Source organism: Lissotriton vulgaris, chromosome 10 (assembly GCF_964263255.1).
Source record: "Lissotriton vulgaris chromosome 10, aLisVul1.2, whole genome shotgun sequence".
Lineage (NCBI taxonomy): Eukaryota > Metazoa > Chordata > Amphibia > Caudata > Salamandridae > Lissotriton > Lissotriton vulgaris.
Genome location: NC_141698.1, coordinates 1137951371 through 1137976756, shown reverse-complemented (window position 1 = coordinate 1137976756; position 25386 = coordinate 1137951371). Strand labels below are relative to the sequence as shown.

The 25386-nt window shown below is 45.5% G+C and overlaps 1 protein-coding gene across 2 annotated transcripts in view; it reads left to right on the top strand.

Annotated features, from left to right (window-relative positions):
- Positions 1–25386, top strand: part of F8 (coagulation factor VIII) — a 424604-nt gene that overhangs the window by 333696 nt on the left and 65522 nt on the right. For both annotated transcript variants that reach the window (XM_086942238.1, XM_086942237.1), the window contains exons 17-21: positions 9510–9738; positions 14837–15019; positions 16125–16241; positions 21577–21648; positions 25287–25372. In XM_086942238.1, the coding sequence (XP_086798364.1) occupies positions 9510–9738; positions 14837–15019; positions 16125–16241; positions 21577–21648; positions 25287–25372 (687 nt within the window). The remainder of the gene's footprint in view (positions 1–9509; positions 9739–14836; positions 15020–16124; positions 16242–21576; positions 21649–25286; positions 25373–25386) is intronic.

Sequence of the window (25386 nt, the reverse complement as noted above, 5' to 3'; positions counted from 1 at the left end):
CTATAAAGTTCACAAATTTGAATCCTGGTAAGGCCTACTTAAACTTCAATATTTCTGAGGTCAGTAAATTCAAACCGGCTAAAGTGGGTAATAGCAGCCAAAACCAAAAGAAACTGTATAAAATAATTTTGAATCAAAACATCAAAAAAGAAGTCCCATCTGTGTTCATAGACTCTTGATCTTGTTCTGTCTTTACTTACGTGTTCTGCGTCATAGGATATATCATAAACAGAGAATATTTCTACCTCTATGCTGGGACCCTGGAGCAATTCATATGCAATATAGCATATGAATTTATAGGAGGTAGGAACCTGTTATTTACTGAATGCAAGCATAAACTCCACAGCCAAAGAACGTTTTTTTTTTTCCAAATAATTTTTCGAATTACAAGATAAGGCATCTTTGTAGCATGGAATACAGATGTCCTTCAACAAAGGATGTCCTCTTCCCCTAGAGAGAAGACATACATTGAGGAAACATTAGCCTGATTGACTAACTGTGTAGAGAACTGAAAGCTATGCAGCCTTGCTTCAATGCGTCCGCAGCCTGCATATCTCAGCATGTCTTGTACTGGAAGTTGGTTCACAGGCTCAGTTCACTTTTATGGCTTATTCTGAGAGAATCTCAGCATGCTTCTAAGTCTAGGGGGTTTCCCCCTTTTTGAGATTTTCTCCTCCAAATTTGATCTTTTTTTACTTTTTTCAAGGTCTTAGGTTTTTCCATCTTAGAAGAGGATTTTTCTCCATAAGCCTTGACTGTTTGTGGAGTGCTCCATCTGTGGGAGGAAGAAGGTAGCCTACATGCAATTTATGTCCGATCTCCTTCACACCTCTGTCTTAAGCCAAAGATTGCAATCTTTGTTAAAAAATGAAAAAAGAGCCCTGAAGGACCAAGAGAGAATTCACCTTAGATACAACTATAGATCTTAGGTTGGTGGAAGAAAAGACAAAACACCACAAAACAGCAGCGGAGGTTCCTCTACTTCAGTGACTATGTTCACCATGAGAACAGAGTCTAGAAGAGGGAGATCTGAGGAGAAGAAGAAGCTCCAACATCTTGGCCACTCGGTCCACTCCATCCACTCTCAAGGCTTCTGCTCGACATCTTATGTTTGGATGTTGAAGTATGTTCAATCAATCAATCAATCAATCAATCAATCAGGGGTTTATAAAGCGTGCTACCCACCCGTGAGGATCTCAAAGCACTGGTAGTGGGGGAGGAATTGGAGCTGTAGGTCAGCCAAAAAGCCATGTTGCTAATGAAGTTTGCCTTCAAAGGCCAGCTCTGCTGCAGGTATGCTGTTGCCACCAAAGAAAGATGAAAATCCAATGACCAAGTAGAAGTCCACTCTCTGTGCCAAAGCAACCGGCATTGAAGCATTTACCATCTATTCTAAACACTCAATGTAGAGAAATGTGAAGATAAGAAAATTCATGACATACACCATCAAGACACTCTTCTTCACCTACATCAAGGAGGTCGATGTCAAGAAAATGAGCATGAAAGAGATAGACATCTGTGCATTGAATATCGACTGTTGTTTCTCATTCTCAGTCCGATGGATGGCTTTCTTGCTTACTATGGAAGTTTCTCCAATGCCTCTAAGGCTTTGCAGAACTGGCCAGAGAAATGTTTCCCTCTCTTTCCGCTATTAAAATTCTGATTCTGAGGCTCCACAAACAGTACATACTTCCAGGTTCCAACCCAGTGTATCTTCTTCAGGAGCTCAACACTGATCATCTGGTTATCTCGTCCATAAGTAAGAAACATGCATTGAACCCAGAGAGATGGGTCTCTACAGAATGAGAGAGCAAATGAAAAGATACTGCAGGAAAAGTCTGTGACAACACAGCAACAGCATGTATAACATCAAGGAGGTTCTAACAGAGCACTGTGGAAAACACCATAAAGTTTTTAGGACACCTCCCAAAGGAACACAGGCAAGTTGTCATGGAGGTCACATAATAAGGATTGATAGTGTCCAATCAAGTCATTAGAATTTTATTCCATTGACTCAGCAGATTTATCAATGCCTGGGTTCTACTACGGTTTTTGGTGCTAGTTGTGGTCATGGTTAAAATCTTTAAAAACAGACACTCCGGACCTGATTTTGATTAGGAACCTTATGTTATATCTTTGCTCATGAAAATGCTACTAAAATGTTTGATAGTTATTGTCCAATTAGTGTCAAAAATCTATTTTACTGTTAAAAGTCGATTTTTGGTAATGTTAGTAGAAACAGGTCAATTTGAGAAAAACCCCGATCCAGGAATATTCCTAAAAATTCTTTCAATGAATTTCTATGTTTTTTTAAATGCTAATTTCTAACTATAACGTCTCTGAAACCTATGTTTTTTCAGTGAATTTCTATGGTTTTTTAAATGCTAATTTCTAACTATAACGTCCCTGAAACCTATGGTTTTTTCAGTGAATTTCAAAGGTTTTTTAAATGCAAATTTTTAACTATGCCTACAGAGGTAGGGAATGTGCAGCAAGAGGAAGAAAGGCACAGAAAGAAGCAAGGCAAATACAGAAAAAGGCAATAGAAGTGCAGAAAGGCAAAGAAAAGTGCAGAAACAAGCAAGAGATATGCAGACTGAACCAACAGAGGTGCAAAAAGAGGCCTTGTTTCAAAGTCATCCTGTGCCCCAACTTTTTGCTGACTGGTAACTGACTCTGACTAACAAGGCCCGGAGCCAGTGCTATGCTGAAAGACACTTAGAATACAGTGAAAGCACCTACATACACTAGGGTACACTATGGTTTGTTGTATCCCTGGGATTGGCAAGTAACTATAACTCAGAGGTGCAGAAAGAGGCAAGAGAGTTGCATAAACAGGCAGGAAAGGTGCAGAAACAGGAACAGGAATGCCGAAAGTTGCAAGTGAGGTGCAGAAAGAAGTAAGAGCAGTGCAGAAAGAACCAACAGAGGTGCAAAAAGAGGCAAGAGGGGTGTAGAAAAAGGTAGGAGGGGTGCACACAGAGGCAAGAGTGTTACAGAAAGAGGCAGGAGGGGTGCTGAAAGAAGGAAGAGAAGTACAGAAAGAGGCAAGAGAATTGCAAAAAGAAGCAACTTAGGTGTAGAAAGAAGCAAGAGAAGTGCAGACAGGAGCAAGTGAGGTGCAGCATAAAGCAAGAGCAGTGCCGAAAGAACCAATAGAGGTGCTGAGACAGACGTGAAGGGTGCAGAAAGAGCAAGACAAGTGCAGAAAGAGGCAACAGAGGTACAGAAAGAGGCAAGAGAGGTAAAAGAAACAGGCAGAAAAGGTACAGAAACAGGGAATGGGGGTACAGAAAGAGGCAAGAGAGGTACAAAAAGAGAGAAAAGAGGGGTGCAGAAAGAGAAAAGAGGGGTGCAGAAAGAGGTAAGAGCAGTGCAGAAAGAACCAAGAGTAGTGCTGAAAGAAGCAACAGAGGTGCTGAAAGAGGCACGAAGGGTGCAGAAAGAGGCAAGAGAATTGCAGAAAGAAGCAACAGAAGTACATCGAAAAGCAACAGAGGTGCAAAAGGAGGCAAGAGGGATGCAGAAAGAAGCAAGAAAAGTACAGAAAGAGGCAAACAAGGTGAAGAAAGAAGCACGAGCAGTGCAGAAAGAACCAACAGATGTGCTGAAAGAAGCAACAGAGGTGCAGAAGGAGGCACGTGAGGTGCAGAAAGAAGGAAGAGAAGTGCAGAAAGAAGCAACAGAGGTGCTGAAAAATGCACAAAAGGTGCAGAAAGAAGCAATAAAAGTGCAGAAAGACGCAACAGAGGTACAGAAAGAGGCAGGTGCAGAAAGAGGGAAGAGAAGTTTAGAAAGAGGCAACACAGTTGATTAAATAGGAAAGAGGGGTGCAGAAAGAGGCAGGATGGGTGCAGAAAGAATGAACAGAGGTGCAGAAAGAGGCAAGATAGGTACAGAAAGAAGAAAGTGAACTGCAGAAAGAGGCAACAGAGGTGCAGAAAGACGCAAGTGAGGTGCAGAAACAAGCAAAAAAAGTGTAGAAAGAGCTAACAGAATTGCTGAAAGAAGCAACAGCGGTTTAGAAAGAAGCAAGAGAAGTGCAGAAACAGGCAAGTGAAGTACAGAAAGAAGCAAGAGCAGTGTAGAAAGAACCAACAGAGATGCAAAATGAGGCAACAGGGGTGCCGAAAGAGGTAGGAGAGGTGCACAAAGAGGCAAGACAGGTACAGAAGGAGGCAGGAAGGGTGCAAAAAGAAAGAAGAGAAGTGCAGAAAAGGCAAGAGAATTGCTAAAAGAAGCAACAGAAGTGTAGAAATAAGCAAGAAAAGTGCAGAAAGAAGTAACAAAGGTACAAAAGGAAGCACAAGGGGTACAGAAAAAAGGAAGAGAAGTGTAGAAATAAGAAACAGAGATGCTGAAAGAGGCACGTAGGATGTATAAAGAGGCAAGAGAAGAGCAGAAAGAAGCAACAGAGGTACAGAAAGAGACACATGTGGTACAGAGAGTGGGAAGAGAGGTGTAAAAAGAGGCAAGAGAGTTGCACAACTAGGGAAGAAGGGTGCAGAAAGAGGCATGAGGGATGCAGAAATAAGCAACAGAGGTGCCGAAAAAGGCCAGAGAGGTGCAGAAAGAAGCAAGTTAAGTGCAGAAAGAAGAAACAGTGGTGCAGAAAGATGCAAGAGAGGTGCAAAAAGAAGCAACAGGTACGGAAAGAGGCAAGAGTGGTGCAGGAAAAGGGAAGAGAGAGGTATAGAAAGAGGCAAGAGAGTTGATTAAATAGGGAAGAGGGGAGCAGAAAGAGGCAGGAGGTGTGTAGAAAGAATTAACAGAGGTGCAGAAAGAGGCATGAGAGGTGCAGAAAGAAGCAAGTGAAGGGCAGAAAGAGGCAACAGAGGTGCAGAAAGACAGAAGAGAGGTACAGAAACAGGCAAGAGAAGTGCAGAACGATCTAAGAGAATTGCTGAAAGAAGCAACAGAGTTTTAGAAAGAAGCAATAGAAGTGCAGAAAAAGCAACAGATGTGCAAAACAAGGCACAAGGGGTGCAGAAAGAAGGAAGAGAAATGCAGAAATAAGCAACAGAGATGCTGAAAGAGGCACAAAGTTCGCAGGAAGAGGGAAATGAAGTACAGAAAGAAGCAACAGAGGTACAGAAAGAGGCAAGAGTGTTGCAGAAAGAGGGGAGAGATGTAGAAACGGACAGGAGGGGTGCAGAAAGAAGCAAGAGAGATGCAAAAAAGGCAACAGAGGTGAAGAAAGACTCAAAAGAGGTGCAGAAACAAGCAAGAGAAGTACAGAGAAAGGCAAGAGAATTGCTGACAGAAGCAACAGAGGTCTAGAAAGAACCTACAGAGGTGCAGAAAGAGGCAAGAGGGGTGCAGAAAGAGGTAGGAGGGGTGCACAAAGAGGCATGACAGGTACAGAAAGAGGCAGGAGGGGTTCAAAAAGAAGTGCAGAAAGAGGCAAGAGAATTGCTGGAAAAAAGCAACAGAGGTTTAGAAAGAGACAAGAGAAGTGCAGAAAGAGGAAAGTGAGGTACAGAAAGAAGCAGGAGCAGTGCAGAAAGAACCAACAGAGGTACAAAATGAGGCAAGAGGGGTACAGAAAGAGGTAGGAGATGTGCAGAAAGAGGCAAGAGAGATACAGAAAGAGGCAGGAGGGGTGCAAAAAGAAGGAAAAGAAGTACAGAAAGAGGCAAGATAACTGCTGAAAGAAGCAACAGATGTGTAGAAAGAAGATAGAGAAGTGCCGAAAAAAGCAACAGTGGGGCTGAAAGAGGCACAAAGGGTGCAGAAAGGGGCAAGAGAAGTGCAGAAAGAAGCAACAGAGGAGCAGAAAAGGGCAAGAGTGGTCAGAAAGAGGGAAGAGAGGTGTAGAAAGAGGCAGGAGGGGTGCAGAACCAAGCAAGAGAGATGCAGAAAAACACAAGGGAGGTGCAGAAAGAAGCTAGTGAAGTAAAGAAAGAGGCAACAGAGGTGCAGAAAGACTCAAAAGAGGTGCAGAAACAAGCAAGAGAAGTGCAGAGAAAAGCAAGTGAATTGCTGAAAGAAGCAACAGAGGTTTAGAAAGAAGCAAGAGAAGTGCAGAAAGAGGCAAGTAAGATGCAGAAACAAGAAAGAGCAGTGCAGAAAGAACCAACAGAGGTGCAAAAAGAGGCAAGAGGGGTGCAGAAAGAGGTAGGAGAGGTGCACAAAGAGGCAAAACAGGTACAGAAAGAGGCAGGAAGGGTGCTAAAAAAAGGAAAGGAAGTGCACAAGGAGGCAAAATAATTGTTGAAAGAAGCAGCAGAGGTGTAGAAAGAAGCAAGAGAAGTGCAGAAAAAAGCAACAGAGGTGCAAAAGGAAGCACAAGGGGTGCAGAAAGAAGGAAGAGAAATGCAGAAAGAAGCAACAGAGGTACAGAAAGGGGCAAGAGTGGTACAGAAAGAGGGAAGAGAGATGTAGAAACAGGCAGGAGGGGTACAGAGATGGTGAAAGAGGCACATAGGGTGCAGAAAGAGGCAAGAGAATTACAGAAAGAAGCAACAGAGGTACAGAAAGAGGCAAGAGTGGTACAGAAAGAGGGAAGAGAGATGTAGAAACAGGCAGGAGGGGTACAGAATGAAGCTAGTGAAGTGCAGAAAGAGGCAACAGAGGTGCAGAAAGACTCAAAAGAGGTGCAGAAACAAACAAGAGAAGTGCAGAGAAAGGCAAGAGAATTGCTGAAAACAAGCAACAGAGGTTTAGAAAGAAGCAAGAGAAGTGCAGAAAGAGGCAAGTGAGATGCAGAAACAAGAAAGAGCAGTGCAGAAAGAACCAACAGAGGTGCAAAATGAGGCAAGAGAGGTGCAGAAAGAAGCAAGTGAAGTATAGAAAGAGGCAACAGAGATGCAGAAAGAGGCAAGAGGGGTGCAGAAAGAAGTAGGAGAGGTGCACAAAGAGGCAAGAGAAGTGCAGAGAAAGGCAAGAGAATTGCTGAAAGAAGCAACAGAAGTTTAGAAAGAAGCAAGAGAAGTGCAGAAAGAGGCAAGTGAGGTACAGAAACAAAAAAGAGCAGTGCAGAAAGAATCAACAGAGGTGCAAGAAGAGGCAAGAGGGGTGCAGAAAGAGGCAGGAGGGGTGCAAAAAGAAAGAGAATGCGTGCAGAAAGAGGCAAGAAAATTGCTGAAAAAAGCAACTGAGGTTTAGAAAGAAGCAAGAGAACTGCAGAAAGAGGAAAGTGAGGTGTGCAAAAAGAAAGAAGAGAAGTACAGAAAGAGGCAAGGGAATTGCTGAAAAAAGCAACTGGGGTTTAGAAAGAAGCAAGAGAAGTGCAGAAAGAGGAAAGTGAGGTGTGCAAAAAGAAAGAAGAGAAGTGCAGAAAGAGGCAAGGGAATTGCTGAAAGAAGCAAGAGATGTGTAGAAAGAAGCAAGAGAAGTGCATAAAGAGACAAGTGAGGTGCAGAAAGAAGCAAGAGCAGTATAGAAACAACCCAACAGAAGTGTAAAAAGAGGCACGGGGTACAGATATAAGCAAGAGATCTGCAGAAAAAAGCAACAGATGTGCTGAAAGAGGCAAGTGAGGTGCAGAGAGAAGCAAGAGGTGCAGAATAAGGAAGAAAAGTGCAGAAAGAAGTAGCAGAGATTCAGAACAAGGCAAAACGGGTGCAGAAAGATGTTAGAGGGATACAGAAAAAGGAAAAGAGGTGCAGAAAGAGGAAAGAAGGGTGCAGAAAGAGGCAGGAGGGGTACAGAAAGATGCAAATGAGGTGCAGAAAGAGGCAACAGATGGGCAGAAAGAGGGAAGAGAGGTGCAGAAAGTATAAGAGATTTGCAGAAAGAGGCAAGAGAAGTGTAGAAAAAGAAATAAATGTGCAGAAAGAAGCAATAGAAATGCATAAAGAGGCAAGACAGGCGCATAAGGAAGCAGGAGTGACTTGCACACCATTAGTACCAATTTAACACCCACAATTAGCAATAAGTAACAGGTGACCATTCTAGGTTTGTAAATGGCCGTCCACAATGCTGTAACACTTGTTGCTGCATTTTTGGTAATATTTGAGCTAGAAATAAGGCTTTTTTTGTTAAAATCTGCAGATTAGGGAGCAGATGATCAATTATTCGGCTAATTCAGGAAATGTATGATTGTGAAAAATTCGGTGCAGCCAAACAATTGCATAATTCCAGTGGCCAGGGTGTTCATGAGAGGTGTGTCTCAAAGTCATGTCTGAGCTTTGAAATATTCAATAACTAGAACTTGGCCTTGGGGGCAGTAGGTGGCTTGAGGTATGTGCTGGATTTGAATAGTATGTGAGTTTCCTGGTGTAGTAGGAGGGCATCTGAACATGCCAATAAGAGGATGGGTAATATGGCAGCAACTGAGAATGCAGGTAAATAGATGATTTCAATTTTTCGGAACTTTAATATACAGTAGTGAAGAGCTAGTCAGTGTTAAAGCGTGGACAGGGAGGGTGAGATTGGAGTGTGTTGGTGGAAGAAGAAATGTGCAAGGTATAAATAGTTTTGGATGTTACTCACATATAGAAGATCAGAAAAGCTGAAGGAGGAAATTATGTCACTGATGGAGGAGATTTTTTGAAGAAAGGAGAGGACATACAATATAACCTTGGAGTTTTCATAACGAAAGGGGTGTAAGATACTCAGAATGAGCAGCCCTTTCCCAGATGAAGACCTAGGCACCCGGAGAAGGTCTCATCATCATGCAAGAATAGTGGAGATATAGGGTGTGAGAGGCTTGTTATCAGATCACCCAAGGACACAAGGTGAGAGGCTCATGACGAGACAAATACAGAAATGAGGATCCTGCAACCATCCTTGCCAAAACAATGGTCCAAGGCCCTGGCTTGCCACATTCTAAATCAGACCACTAGTCTCTAGAGTTCACAAGCAGTCAATGTGCAGGCCTAATGAAGGCCTCCAGAATTAGTTCAATTGGGCTAACACATGTCTACATCACAAGTCTTGTATGAAGGGATGCCTGATTACACAACCATCTAAATTCATGTTTTCTGACTAGACTAATACCTCAAAAAACTGAAACTCAGGTTGAAACAATCCACTTGTAGTTTTGAGAAGGTAAAAGTAATATAATTGTATATTAATAGCGAAAACCAATACGAAATTAGCACAAATAATAGCATTTCCAGGAATAAAACAAACTGAAACAAAACTACCTGTTTACTAGGACAAAAAGAGAAGTAATATACTGTTCGACTGTATGATCATGGGCATCTCAACGTGCGCCTCTTTCACCTGTGTGATAATTGCCCCTCACCATGTGCCTCCTCCACCTGTGTGATAATTGCCCCCTCACCATGTGCCTCTTCTACCTGTGTGATAATTGCCCCCTCACCATGTGCCTCTTTCACCTGTGTGATAATTGCCCCTCACCATGTGCCTCTTTCACCTGTGTGATAATTGCCCCCTCACCTTGTGCCTCCTCCACCTGTGTGATAATTGCCCCCTCACCATGTGCCTCCCCTTCTTTGTGTAATCCTGGACCCCTCACCTTCTGCCTCCTTCTCTCATAAGACCAAGGACCCCTCAACCCCAGAGCTTTGCATCCTTGTTAATCATCTTTTTCCTTCTAGGAGAAGGACCTGCACTCAGGGCTGATAGGCCCTCTGCTTGTCTGTCAACCCAACACGCTAAGTCAAGTCTTTGGGCGACAGCTGTCTGTTCAGGAGTTCTCTCTGCTCTTCACCATCTTTGATGAGACTAAAAGCTGGTACCTGACCGAGAACATCGAGAGGAACTGCCAAGCACCCTGCACCGTGCGCAGTGAAGACCCCGGCTTCATCAGCAGCAACCGCTTTCACGGTATGACGTCTCGGGGTGATGTGTTTCTGACTTGAAATGAGAGAGCGTTCACTTAAACACAGGGCTGGTCAAACCAGCTCTTGCATGTTGCGTCTGAGCCTGAAATCCTACAGCGCTCTGTGTCCTTGAACGCTAGAACCCCAGAGGCAACCAAACTGGCATAAAAAAGATTCTTCTTGAAGTGATTTAGGTAGATGCACTGTGCAGGTGCACATGTATCCATGCAGCATAGAGGAGACAGTATCAGGCGAGTCACAGAAATGGACTGAACGCCACCAGTGAGAATCGATCCCAGCAGCATCCTTCACTGCAGTGCATTGATTGCATCATATTAATCCAGCCAGGCCACCTCTGCACTTATTGGTTTGCCTGGCACTGTAAAGAGTCTACGTTAATGCACAAGCTCTAATCATTTTTTTTTTATAATAATAACACAAAGGTGGCAATGTTAGTCCAGGTCACATGTTAGTTAGGACTGAGGTGTTTGTAGAATGAGCACTCCATGCTCTGTCCCTCCACATGAGGACTCTGAAAACCTCTCACACAATGTCTCCAAAAGCGTTTCAGGAGCACAGGGGAGAGCCCTTTTCCGTACCTGAGGTGGGGTATACACGTCAGAGCCCACTATGATGTTCTCATAAACCCATTTGTGATTCCAAAAGATGGTCCAAATAAAGTGACAGAATTCTGTTGTGTCATTTTATGTCATCCATTGACTTGAAGCCCACATGTGCAGCCTGGTCCAAAGGCGAAGCCCCCGACACACTCTGATGCTGAGCCATCTCTGTGATTGTGTCTGTGCCCCTGAATTTTACCCTGTCTTTTTGATTTTGACAATACTTAATGGGACCCCAGATTCGGTGGGACTCCTAAACTTCAAATGTGTGCTCCAGACAATCACCATTGTAATGCTTCCTGAGCCCTTAAATCAGCCTTCCTGGGGTCTATGTGTTTCAGTAAATGTAATGGCTGTGATTATTCCATGCAACAGGGCTGCTGTACCTTGATAAGCATTGGAACGTATGTACAGTAACAGCTTTGCTGACATTCATGGTTCACCTGTTGTCAGGGTTACCATCAGTATTTCAGAACATTCAGTTTTGTGTTAGAATTGCCTTAGGATGGATGCTTCTTAGAGGACATTCTAAACCCCAATTCTTACTCTATTGTTCTTTTTTGGGGGACTCTATCTTGGTGTGTACAAGGTTTCCCATCTGTGCATCTCCCTGGAAGTTGTACCTGGTCATCTACGAGAAGGACTGACAATATACCACATTGTGGGAAGACGATCTTCTTAATAGACTCTGAGAAGGGAAATCCTGATACAGCCTGATTGATTACTACTTTGATTGGTGGATAGGGTAGTGTCTGACCATCAGTTGCCTTCTTAAAGATGTGGCATGCTACTTGAAGTAGGTCAATTCAGAACAATTTCACCAGATTCTCAAAAAGCGTCCCACAGGTAGATTGTCATGCAGGGACTTGGATTGTAGCTGTCATAATGCAGTAAGGAATTCCTTGCCATCGGTTCCCTTTACAGCTCAGATTGTTTCCGTCCATCTCTGGGATAGAGGACGAGATCCAGAAATGGTTGTTGTTCTGTAATGTACTCACTAGTAAATCTTAAGAAAGGGTTGCAATCATTCAGCCACAGTACAAGATCAGAGATCTCCTCAACCGACCCTGTCCAGATGACAAGCTCATCATCAATCTAACATTTCCAGAGTTTCAAAGGGTTGTAATGAGGTTCTCTGTGGAATAGATGCAAACACATTTAAAATGGTGCATATACAAAATTACACCACAGGGGCAAATGCACTGCCCATAGATCTCTCGGACACCTGGAGATAGAGCTATTCCTGGAATTGATAATTGTTCTCTTTCATGGCAATTTGAGCGCACGAGATGATGAACAAGATGGGGTGCAAGAATCTGGTGGACCCTCATTGAACATCTCAACTGCCCTCAATGTATCGTCCGGTGGAATTCAGGTGTAGAGAGATCCTACATCCTCCCTGGAGTCAGAAGGATTTAGAAGGCAGCGAACCAGTAGTGTGAGCCCTGCCCATTTCTGTCTATATATGTAGGCGAGTTGAGACTGATATACCTGGCTTCAGCGGACATTGCCGACCCTGGTCATGCCACAGATATTGTGGACGAAGCGTGTGTAACTGTCTCTTAGTTATTGTTTGCAGGGTGATAAGGTTTTCAATACCGGTCCTGACAAATGCCATACAGGGTTATTAGGAATGCCAGAAACATGTTGACTGAACAAAATAGCGTGCCCTGGATAGGGTTTGTCCTAGTAGGCACAAAGAAAACCCCAGCATGGGGTTGATCAAGTCTTTGTAAACTCAATAACACTTCATTCAAATATGTGTTTTTCCAATATTAATAGGGAACACATGTAGTATCACATTGAACCACTTGTTGATGAATCAAAATAAATGATTATGCATCAAAAATCATGAATATCCATAGTTTAATTCAAGTCCCTTCCGATGCATTTCAGGCATTCAGCCCTTTGTCAGGGAACAGTTCTACAATACAGAAAACATGTTGACCCTATTTTCACTGCAAGGGTGAAGTTGCATTTTCTGGCTCTGCTTTATTTAATTATGCCTATTAGAGACTGTGTTTAAAATTTGAATATCTTTCTCTGCGAGACATATTTAATTTACTTTTGCTCTTTTTTTCACTACACTCTGCTAACCAACACATAAACCATACTGCTCGCATTTGGATCTCTTTAGTTACCACCCAAGAGCTCCTTGAAATTAGTAATAGTTGTAGCACACACCAGTAACCCACCTGTTAGTGATGTGCAGAGGAACCCATATCACCTTTGGTGGGTGAGGACTTTCATCCTAAAAACAGAGATTTTCTTCCTCTCTTGGTCTTCTTTTTATTCTCATTCAGATCCTTCTTGAGGATTAAGGTGCCCTTTGGAGTATGGCCACATACAGGCCCACTGTGTATTTTGTGTATTGTCTTAGGACGTTACAAAGTTGGGGTCTTTAAGTGCCACCCCACCCCTGTGTGTGAGCAACAATTTGTCTATGCTGCTGCTGTTGATTAAAATAAATAATCATTGATGGAACTTATTGATGAATACAAGATGGTGATGGAAAAACTCTTGGATGAAAACCTTGCATACAGAAAATGGCAAAACATTTGGCGGCACTGTGAGTTGCATTATTCTAGGCACATTTTTCAAATGGCAAATAGGAAATCCAAATATCTTGAGATCTGTTAGAGAAGCATCTAAAACACTATTTCAAGCTTTCATTTCTTCCTTCAGTTTTCCCATTTGATTGAGGGTGGTACTCAGAAGATAGCATTTATTCAATCTCCAATACCTTACAGCACGCTCTCCACATTCAAAAAACAAGAGAGCTATTAATTTTCTCTTTTACTGTGATACTCAATTTACGGCCTTTGAGACACTTTCTGCCTGATGGACCATTTCATATGGCCCCCTGATAAACACTAGCACCTGCAGCTGTATACCTAGTGGGCAACAGCATTCAGGGAGGTGTGAGCCAGGACTTTAAAGATGGGTAAAGGGGCAAATTTGCCACAATGCACCTCACACAACAGTATGACACACTAATTATAATTGAAAAAACAATGTTTGGTCAATTCTATATCCCTTTATTTATACCGTTATATATCTAGATTCATAATGTACAGGAGGGCCATGCGGAACAAAACCCAAAGAATGCCTACCATGACATACAGCTGCCATGCACATTTCTTTCCTGCCCACCAGCCCTCAGTGGCATCAGTGTGGCCCTCATTCACACATCCGACGGAGCATGAATAGGATGGGTACACACATATTACTAAACATTACAGTGTGCCGTTGGCCACGAAAAGGATTGCAGAGCAAAAGCCAAAGTTATCTTAAGTTCTTTATGGTTTGATATGTCCTAGTCCTGGCACATTTTCAGAACATACCGTTTTAATTATATAATGGAAACACAAATATCCTGTATTCTAAAGCATAGCTTGCGTAGACAAAGTCGATGAGTCTCTAAAAGAAGATCTTCTACTTCCTTAAAATCCATCTGTTCTTGACCCATCTTAACTTTGACTGCAAAAGACTGAACTATGCCAACCACTCACTGAGCAGGTATTACAAGTTGTTCATAAGTAAGTGATAGCTCAGGGTAACAGGAAAATAAGGCATCTGCTAACACATTCTTTAATGGGACTGCAGCAAAACCTCTCTCAGAGGCGAGTCTCCACAATCAACCTCTTCAAAGTATCGAATGACACAGAATTGGTGCTGTGGTAAACATAATTTTAAGTACCGAGGTCTGATGAGCACAAGCATGATGTGTAAATTGTTAGTCAGTGTCACCCTTTCTTCACACTTGGGGCCACATTACAGTAAGTGCCTCAACGGCACAAAACGTGTTTGCGTTCGCTTTGCGTGCCCCCGGGGCACTTTGGTATTACAGACGCTTGTGGGTCCCCTTAAGTAATACCAATGCGCTGGCACAATTAAAGAGTCAGCACTTCCTTCAGGGGGCGCTCCCACATTTGAATAGGGGCGTGCCCTATGCAAATTAGGGTATTCCTTTACCTCTGCGCCCGCATGATATTACAGACGGTGGCACAAAGGCAAAGAATCTCTCATGAGGCACACTCAAATTGCTCTATGTTGGTAATGAGCACTGTGGAGACCTTCTGATACTGACCTCAGGCAAGGAAGGGCCTTCTGAATTCTAGTTTTCTTTCATTGGTCATCTTGATTTCATGTGTTGTATTTACTTTTATGTGTATTAAAGTACTTTTTCTATTTCTGTGATGTTTCCTATTGTGTGCATGATGTCTGACGGTGAGCACAAATGCCCCCTCATCTTTTTCACTGTCTGGTGTCTGATGTTTGTTGTTGTGTCTGGCCGGTAAGGCTTTGAAGCGTCCACCGTCTATTGTCTGATTTGTTGCTGTGTCTGATAGTGGTCAGTAAGGATTTGCAGCTCCCACTGTCTGGTGTCTGTTGTTTGGGGTTGTGGTCAGTCAGTGGTCAGTAGGGCTTTGCAGTGTCCACTGCCTTGTGTCTGAGTGCTTATTCTGTGCCTCTCCACAGCTATTAATGGCTATGTCATGGACACCCTCCCTGGCCTGGTGATGGCTCAGCACCTGCGTGTCCGGTGGCACCTGCTAAACATGGGAGGCACTGAGGACATTCATGCGGTCCACTTCCACGGGCAAGTGTTTACGATCAAGACTGGCCAGGAGTACAGGATGGCTGTCTTCAACCTCTACCCAGGTACGAATTCTCCAGAGCTGGCAGGGAACCGCGGTGACCCAAACGTGAGTACCCAAATCTGGCGAGGAGCGGAGTGTATCCAAGTATCAGTTCACTAGAGTTCTTTGGCCCGCCGGCAGGTGATCAGATACACCCAGATGTGAAGATCACAAGAAGGCATGTTCTGCTCAAGTCAAACATAAGAAGGGGGTTCTCCTCCCATAAAGTAGAGTTAGAGTCCACATTAATTCAGGTTTACGGTGATATGTTCTGCAGGTTTACAAGTGGAGCACCCCTTGTGTTTTAAGCTGATGTTTTCAGCTGCATATATTTAACATCGAGGTCAATTGCCACTAGACGCCCCCATGATGTACCAATTATCTGGGTTCAAAAGTCACATCCTCAAGTGCATCATCAGTTGGAGCTCTTCTGAGAAAGAATAAACTTTGCTGCATGGCTGGGCAGAAGGAGTGTGTGCATGACCTCGAGAGAAGGCTGATGCTGGGATCTGCTTATGGGAAGTGAAGCCACTGTCTGGTGGCCCTGCACACCTCTCGTGGAAGAGGAAGAGGGCTATCTGCCCTTTGATGAAACTGTAATGTGCTTGGAGGAGATTAGAGCTAGGAGACTTTGAGGTAGAGCTGGAGGTTGTAATAAAGTTGGAAGGGTTTATGGACCTCTTCTTGGAGAGGCAGAGCATTCCGTGACCTTTTCGTAGGGTTGGGGCTCTGTGATCTGCTGCGATGAGGTTAGAGCACCGGGACAGTGTGGCATGGCTGGAGGTTTGTGGCTGCTCAGAGGAGGAGAGTAGCCTGTAATCAGGTAATAAGTCTGTTTCTACCAGAAGTAAAGTGTTGATCGCCATGTGATAAACCTTGCGGTCTGTGACCTGCTTCAGGCAGGATTGTGCGATGACCTTGTGATACAGATGAAGGTATAACTTGCTTAGAAGAGAAGGTGTCTGGGTGACCATGCGATTCATTTCGTAGAGATAAGGGGGAGTCTGTGGACATATTCTAGGAGAGGCAGAGATCTCTGTGACCATATGACATGGATGAGTGTCTGTCATTAGTGTCTGGAAGAAGGCATGCCTTGTAATCTGAATGGGTCTTATTTTTACACCCAGGGGTTTTTGGCACAGTGGAGATGAACCCCGCAAAGAGTGGTCTTTGGCGCGTGGAGTGCCAGGTCGGAGAGCACCAGGAGGCCGGAATGAGCGCCCTCTTCCTGGTCTATGATCCAGGTAAGCAGAGTTCTTTCAGTGGCTCAATGTCTGCCCTACTGTCTCTCCCATAATATACCTGATCTAGCCAGGGTGGCTATGGTGGGCTGACATAGATGAAGGTACATGTGTCTTAAGGTAGGGCTAGGGCAGGGGGTGAAATGCCTCAACTAACTGACCTTCCTCCTTTTACTGATGTATTGAAACCATCTGCCTCCGTATCAACGCTCCATCAGCTTCTGTTGCATCCCACCTCTTGGGTTTAAAAATCTATTGTTGCTTCTGCTGAAAAGGGTCTGAAAACAAATATGGCCTATTCCCAAGATCCCAAGATGACCATCAGGGTATCAAGCGAGAACAATTCAGAGTGCTGGCACTCCACCACATCTCCCCACAGTTTCAAAAAGGGGGTTGGATGGTTGCTGTAAGCCTACAAGACACATACTTTACTTTACTTTGTGGATTTATAGAGCGCAAACGAATCATCCCCGAGGGGATCTCTCGGCGCTGTGCGAGAAGCACGATAGATGGGGATGCATATCTAGAAGAGCCATGTCTTTAAAAGTCTCTTAAAGTTGGTTAGCTCACCGCAGGACCGGATGTTCTGTTCCAATGATTCGCCGCCAGATAGGAAAAGGGTCTACCGCCATTACGTGCCCTCCGTATTTTCTGAGGCACTGAAGGTTGGTATTGCTGGATCTCAGTTGTCGGGCCGGTTGATACCACCTGCATACTTTCATGTTCCAATGGTAAAGTAACACATCAAATGTCTCTACTTCCTAGTTGGCCACAATTGGTATCAGTTCAGGGATCCACTCTTCAGCCTGAATTCAGCCCGCCTTCATTCACTGGAGTGTGAGGTCTAGACAATGAGTAATTTGTGCCAGTGGTGTCTGGTGCCCAGCACGACACTTAATTGTCAGCACTGGCTCTAATGACAGTCCACCACATGGTGGCGCTGTCTATTTCATTTTGAGATAAGCACAACTGTGTTTATTAAGTCAATATACATTGCAAAGTAATACTGGCCTCTAATATCATTATTATAGCTTTGTGTGGCCTGATATAGTCTGAATTGTCTAAAGAGATGGTGGAAGGTGCACAGCGTGAATTATTACTTGCATAATTCTTAAAATGTCTCTCAAAAGTTGAGGGTGCTGCCTGGGTGGCGTCGCTTGTCATTGGCGACCTATAGTAGATATACACAAGTTGTGCTTCCAATAGACATTAGAAACATCCCCTGGCGCTCCACTCATTCATTTCCTGGCATTCCAGGATTCCATATTAATCACAATTATCTGAGTTCATAGGTTTCTTTTATTCATATTATGTTTCTTTTCGCGATTTATATTCAATTATTCTTCATATAAACCAACGTTTGATAGTCCAATGCATTTCGGGCATTAGTGCCCTTCATAGGGGACCAAAGGCTGAAATCAAAGGTACATATAAGGAGTAATCAATTCACTGAATTCATAGAGTCATCATCAGCATATATATCTGACAAACATAACAGATAGATTACCTGTGGGTCTCCATGGTTTTGCTCATCTTCATTTTTACTAGCAGCCGCCTCCATGTGAGACGGGTACCAGAGTGTTTGTAGGATCTGTGATGCAAGGAGATGAGACATCAAGCAGGATCTGTCCCCAGTTGAAGACCATTCTCTTACCATGATGTGACATAAAAGCAACATTCGGGTCTGGTGTGTCTCAGTAGTTCATTACAGACTGGTTCAGCAAGGTTGGGGGGGCCCACGTCGAAAACCTAATGTTTGAACGGTTGTGGCCCCTCACAGCCCAGCCATTCCATAAAAACATATAAAACACAGAGAAGCTGATACAGCTTTAAATAGATCTCTTCCATCCATTAAATCATATCCAGAGGTGTAACAGACAGACAATATCATCAGTTTTATCTCAATGCAGTGGGGGAAACAAGATCAAGAGTTTTGAAAAAAGAAGGTTTGACAATCTGGAGTTGGTCTTTTATTCAGAACTTCAGAACCATGACAGCTTAATTCCTCCCAGACAGTCACGCAATAGAGGGATCAGGTGTGCATGGATGGACAGCCTGCTGACAGGAGGGGTGGTGGAGCTGAGCACAGCCCAGGGCTGTAGTGGGCGCCAGGCGTTTCTCTGGTGGCCCGATAGGGTGGGCTGTTTTTGTTACAGAGGGTCGGCAATATCGGCCCGTGTAACAAAATCGGCCAAAACTAGCCCTCGTAAACTGCTCAGCTGCACTCCCCCTCACTCCAGGATTGGGGCGGCTGAGCAGTTTGCCAGAACTGGTTTTGGTTTTCAGTCCGGCCCTGGCACAGCCCCATTTACAACTGAATAACCTGTGCTCTGTCTTCACCCAAAAGTCCTAACAACCCTGCATTGTTACTACAGCCAGCTTGGAGCCAGGACACGGGAGGCAGGAGATATCATGCACTTCAAAGCCACTGTCTACAAGCTTCTTCCACCTTCCAGAAACAGGGCACCAGGGTGTAAAAAGAGGACCCCAGACACCAACACTTCTGGACCTGAACCCAGAAAGCAGGCCTACTGTGCTGCTACAAGGACTTCCACTCTGCTGGACTGCTGCTTTGAAGGAATTGCTGCCCTTCCGTGCTGACCTGCGGACCTCTTGCCGTCGTGAAAAGGACTGGACCTGCATCTCTTGAACCTGCCAGTTGGCTGGCCTCCCGATTTGATGCCTCAGGGACATAGCAGTCTTCCAAAAACCTTGCATCTGCACCTGGTCTGTATTATGTGAGTCTACCCTGCAATGTGGTGCCACCCCTGTCCTGGACCTTTTGAAATGTGTTTACGGTGCTCTGTGAACCTCTGTGGATCCAGCAGAACCGACGCATCTCCTCTGCTGTGCTTTGCAACCTCGAGCAGAATTGTGCACCATTCGCAGAGACTTGCATCGCCTTTGCAGCCCACATTGAGTTCAGAACCACCACCGCGCGATGCATCCTCAGCGCAGGCTCTCTCATCCCTCGTTGGTGACAGCCTCGACAACGGACTCTGCATCGTTGTTCTTCGGAACCAACACTTCAAACCCGACTACGCGACACATCCTCAACGCTGGACTTGACATCGCAAGCCCTGTTGATGGCAACCTTGACGAGACACTGGCCCTTGCATAGCAGCCTTGTCGCATCTCGCAACTAACTCATCACCTCACCTGCATGGCGCATTTTTGAAGTGAATCCTTTCAACACTCCGCAGACCATGATTTAAGAAACTCTGTTCAGCAGGCCACACTGGGTCCTTGTAGCTGGCACGTCCTCCATTGTGGTCGGGCTGAACGTGAAACTTTGTCCTGGTCTGGCACGACCACATATTCACAGTTGGCGCTTTGTGCTTTTTTGGTGATATTTTTACTGAAACTTTCAAACTTAAATATCTCAGATTCTACTCACTGGACTTTTGTTGGTCTGGCCTTGTTTTATTTATTAAAGAAAGTTCTAATTTTTTAACTTGGTGTGGGATTCTTTTTTGTTTGGTGTTCTCACTTTATCACTGTTTGAGTGTTGCACAAATATTTTACAAATTGCCTCTAAGTTAAGCTTGACTGCGGTGTGCCAAGCTACCAAAGAGTTGAGCATAAGTTAATTTAGGATTGGCTCATGCCTCACCTCGACAGGGATTGTGGTTGCTGCTTGACCCGGGTTAACCCGTTTGCTGCTTCTGTCTGCCAATGGCCGTCGCAAGCACTACCTCTGTAGTGCTGCACACGTCCGTGGGCCGGTGCGGCCGCGCCCACTCTTCAAAGCCACCGCATCGCGACAGAATTTCGACCTCAGTAAAGGGGCTAACACCGCAGTCAACCAACTACCCAATTTTCCACAGTCACAGACTTCATGATTCGGCTTAGGGGAACTCATGGAGTCTGCAGACCCCAGGTTAAGAAACGCTGAGTGAACGTGTGACATGTATCAGTGGTAGATTTTGAATGAGAGACGCAAATTAAGATTTGAGAGTGGGTCAGGAGGTGGTGCAAGTTAGAGCAGCTTCAGTCTGTCGTCAGTGTTATGATAATATTCACAAGTGTGTGTAAGAATTTAGGTGAAGGGCAGGGTTTGAAGAATTGACTTCTGTAGACCCATCCTCATGAAACATTTGTCTCAAAACGGAATCCTCGAGTTTTTTCAGTGTGAATGAAATTCTTCAAATTGGCCCATTTGTTGCTGTTTCCCATCATTGTTTTTAATAATTTCTCTTCCCTGATCCTGGCCCTTTCCTGTCCAAAATCATTAAATTCACAACAAAAACACACTTTCACATTTTGATAATTCACCAGAGTGGACGTTCACCTTCCTGTGATTGTCAGACTGTGATCCGCCATTTTGTTTTTGTCTCCAAATGAGGGACTATCCTGTGGAAGAGCGGGGTAAACTAAAGCCACCGGATTGTGTGACCACAACAAGTTTTGGAGGCAGGGAGATATAGACAAGGCAGCTTCAGGAGGAGAATTTGCAGGTTGGCTAAGTGTCCGCCACCCTGGACCCATGCCAGCGGTAAAGGTTGTGCTTAAGAGAGTAAATCCATTGAGGGGGTAAAACTCAGTGGTGTAGAGGTAGGGTGGGTGGGTCAAGGAATCCAGACACCTGCAGTGGGGAGAGGGGTGAGAGGAGGAAACAAAGTCACGAGATTAGCACATAGGATGGTGCAACCTGCAGGTGTCGAGGCACGTCCCCCACCAGGGAGGCGAGGACCCTATTGGCAACCACCTAGGTTAATAGACTACACTATGTTTAACTTACATTAACATTTTACCTTGAGGTAAATGTCTTTTGTCTGAACATACCATGCCTTTACATTGCTAGCAGTGACCCCTTATCAGTCCAACTTGTTTCTTTATTTAGTGTAGTCATGCCACCTTGATGATGATAAACACACATTCCCTTTGAAAACCATAAATATGTAGAAAGAACGAGTTTCATCGCTTCCCCTGGGTCTTTCCGAGAATCTGTAGCATGTCCAGTAAAGAACCTTGATGGAGGTGATCCATACAACAGCCATGGACACAGGGGCCACACCTGTACTCCAAGACTGTCCTGCACCCCCGGGCTCCCTATGGGGTTCCACTGGGACGTGAACGAGTTCCCCGCAGCCTGCGGAAGGGAGGGGGGCTCTGGGCTCCGAAGGGGGCTGCACCCCCTGGGCAGGTGGCCATCAGTTCTGATTCGATCACCTGGTCGGGGAGGGGGGGGCGGCTTCAGCAGCCGGATGAGGACACTCTGAAGACTCTTAGAAGAAACAGGAAGGGCGATGAAAGTTGTGCTTCTAGGCGCATTGTGCACGCCTCTCTTGTGACCCTCTGATAATGGATGCTACTTTGGTGTTGTTCTCTCTTGCAGGATGTAAGCAGCCACTGGGAATGGCCTCGGGGAGCATCGCGGACCTTCAGATCACGGCTTCAGGACACTACAGTATGTTGTGGAGGGTGCAAGAGGGCTGGGGGTGTCTTCACACATGGCAGTGGGGGAGGGGGGCAGAGGGTTCAAGTTCAAGTTCAGAAATTTGTATAGGGCACTACTCACCCAGAGGGTCTTAAGGCGCTTGGGAGGCGGGTGCAATTACTTATCGAATATCCAGGTTTTTAGTTGCTTTCTGAAGGAGAGGTGGTTCTGAGTAAGGCGGAGGTGGGTGGGGAGGGAATTCCAGGTCTTGGCCGCTAAGTAGGAGAAGGATCTTCCCCCCATGGTGGATCTGTGGATGCGCGGAATTGCGGCGAGGGCTTGATTGGATGAACGAAGTTGGCGGGTGCGGGTGTAGAAGGACAGTCTTGTGTTGAGGCATTCGGGTCCCAGTTCATAGAGGGCTTTGTGTGCGTGGGTGAGGAGACTGAACGTTATTCTCTTTTTGACGGGGAGCCAGTGGAGGTCTTTCAGGTGACCGGAAATGTGAGCTTGGCGGGGGATGTCTAGGATGAGTCTGGCTGAGGCGTTTTGGATGCGTTGGAGTGTTTTCTGCTGTTTGGCTGTGGTTCCGGCGTAAAGGGTGTTTCCGTAATCCAGCCGGCTGGTGACCAGTGCGTGGGTGACCGTCTTTCTTGTTTCAGTGGGGATCCCACGGAAGACTTTTTTGAGCATGCGTAGGATGTTGAAGCAGGATGATGAGACGGCATTGGCTTGTCTGGTCATCGAGAGGGAGGAGTCCAGGATGAAGCCCAGGTTACGTGCGTGGTCCGTTGGTGTGGGTGCGGTTCCCAGGGCTGGTGGTCACCAAGAGTCATCCCAGGCCGAGGGGGATGATCCTAAGATGAGGACTTCCGTTTTGTCCAAGTTCAGTTTTAAACGGCTGTTCTTCATTCACTCGGCTACTTCTTTCTTTCCTTTGTGTAGGTTGGTTTTGGCGGTGTTCGGGTCTTTGGTGAGGAAGAGTATCAGCTGGGTGTCGTCTGCGTAGGAGATGATGTTGAGGTTGTGTTGGCGTGCGATGGAAGCGAGGGGACTCATGTAAATGTTGAAGAGGGTGGGACTGAGTGATGATCCTTGTGGTACGCCGCAGATGACTTCGGTGGCCTCTGATTTGAAGGGGGAAGGCGGGCTCTCTGGGTTCTTCCGGCAAGGAACGATATGATCCATTCAATTGCTTTTCCTTGTATTCCGATGTTGCTGAGACGCTGTATGAGGGTGATATGACAGACTGTGTCGAAGGCTGCGGAGAGGTCAAGTAAGATGAGGGCAACTGTTTCTCCGTTGTCCAGTAGTGTTCGAATGTCGTCTGTTGCTGCGATGAGGGCGGTTTTGGTGCTGTGTTTGGCTCGAAAACCGTTCTGTGAGGGGTCGAGGGATTTGTTGGATTCGAGGAAGGCGGCGAGTTGACTGTTGACGGCTTTCTCAATGACTTTGGCTGGGAAAGGGAGGAGCGAGATGGGGCGGTAGTTCTTAAGTTCGGAGGGGTCTGCTGTGGGTTTCTTCAGAAGGGCGCTGAGTTCGGCATGTTTCCAGATTTCCAGGAAGGTAGCGGAGTTGAAGGAGCAGTTGATGACATCACGGAGATGAGGTGCGATGATGGATCCTGCTTTGTTGAAAATGTGGTGGGGACATGGGTCGGTTGGCGATCCTGAGTGGATGGAGTTCATCAGGCGGATGGTGTCTTCGGTGGTGATTGGGTTCCAGGCGCAAAGGTTGTTAGCGGGTGGTGTTGGTTCGGGAAGGGGTGGAGTGGACATGACTTCGGACTGGTTTTCAAAGCTGTTATGTATTTCGGCGATTTTGTTATGGAAGAATGAGAATAAAGAGTCGCAAAGGTCTTGGGAGGGAGAAATGTCGTTGGTGCCAGCGGTGGGGTTAGTAAATTCTTTGACGATGTTGAATAGTTCTTTGCTGGTTTTTTTGCATTGTTGTCAATTCGATCCTTGAATGCTGATTTCTTGGTGGATCGGATTAGTTGGTGGTGTTTGCGGGTGGCGATCTTGAAGGTGGCTAGGTTATCAGTGGTTGGATTTTTTCTCCAGGTTTTCCTGAAAGTACGTCAGAGCTTCTTGGATTTCTTTAGGTCATCGTTGAACCAGGGGGCTTTTTTGCTCCCTTGCTTGATAAGATGGTTTTTCAAGGGTGCGAGTTCGTCGGCGCTCTGGGTGATCCATTGGGTGAGGTTAGTGGCTGCTTGGGTTGGGTCCGATGATTTGGTGGGGGGGTTTTGGTGAAGCGATGCGAAGAGTTGTTCGGTGGTGATTTTGTTCCAATTTCTTCGAGGGATGGGTTGTGGGGGGTTGTGGGTCGGGGACTTTTTGTAGTTGAAGTGAACGCAGCTGTGGTCCGTCCAATGGAGAGTTGAGGTGTGATCGAAGGAGATGTGCTTGCTGGAGGTGAAGATAGGGTCGAGTGTGTGTCCGGCGTAATGGGTGGGTGTGTCTACAAGTTGTTTGAGTCCTAGATTGGCCAGGTTATCCAGAAGGGTGGTGGTGTTGTTGTCGTTTTTCTTTTCCAGGTGGAAGTTGAGGTCTCCCAGTAGAATCTAGTTCTCCGACGGGAGGACATGTGGGCTGATGAAGTCAGCGATGTCTTCGCTGAATTGTGTGCGGGGTCCTGGTGGTCTGTAGATGAGGGTGCCTCTGAGTGTGTTTTTGTGGTCGGTGTGAATCTGGAAGTGGAGGTGTTCGGCGGAAGCGAGGTTATCATCAGAAAAGGTCGCGATGCGGATGGTGTTCTTGTGGACGATGGCGATGCCACCTCCTGTTTGGTTGGGTACCAAGCAGACCCTGCCAGGAGAGTGTTATCCTCAGTCTTGACAGTGACACATGGACCTGGATTCCCCCTAGTAAGGTGCACCTTGTGTCCCTATGTCCCCTGCCTCAATCACCTATGTGTAAGTGATGAAACAAACAGATCATGGACATTTTTGCCTTAAATAGGCACCCATATTGTCCTGCAATAAATGACCAGTTTATAAATAAGACCTAACTAAATTCAACAAAAAGATGCTCTAAGATCGAAGCCACACTCGAGTGACACCATTCTTGAGTCCTCGACGAATGCTGGGCATGGGTTTTTCATTCCATGGTCAGTTGACGACCATGTGAGTTCACGGAAATCCAGGGATCTGCTTCCGCCTGCCAAGGATGGAGCAGAGATGGGAGGCAACCAACAATCTGCTCACGTGCTGCACGCTTCCTGGTTAGTTCAGGGAGTGGATTGAGAAAAAAGGGCGCATTTGCATTTTTTTATGTTCTAGGATTCCCATAGTGGAGAGCTAGGATTACAAGTAAGAACGTTTCCTTCAGTTATATCTACAGTACCGTTGCAGGATTGGGCAGAATGAGGCAAGTGATTTCGGATTCCATTATCTCGACTATTCCCAGATATCACATCCCAGGGAATTGATGCAAACAGCCCCTTTGGCATAAGTGATCTATCTCAACTCAGCTGTACAGTGCTCCTCTCTACTTAGCTAGAGATAAATCACCAATATCTTGCAGATTCTTCTGTTTCTACAAAGAACCGATCACCTGGAGAGATCTGTAGTTTGCTCCAAGATACTCACACTTTGTGTGCAAGCCACGTCTTCTGCCTCTTGTACGATGCTCAGCAGTTGACTCATTTATTTTTTCTTCCTAAAGAGCAATGGGAGCCACGGCTGGCCCGACTGCACCTCAGCGGCTCCATCAATGCGTGGAGTTCGGATGATGTCAACTCGTGGATTCAGGTAAAATGTGGATG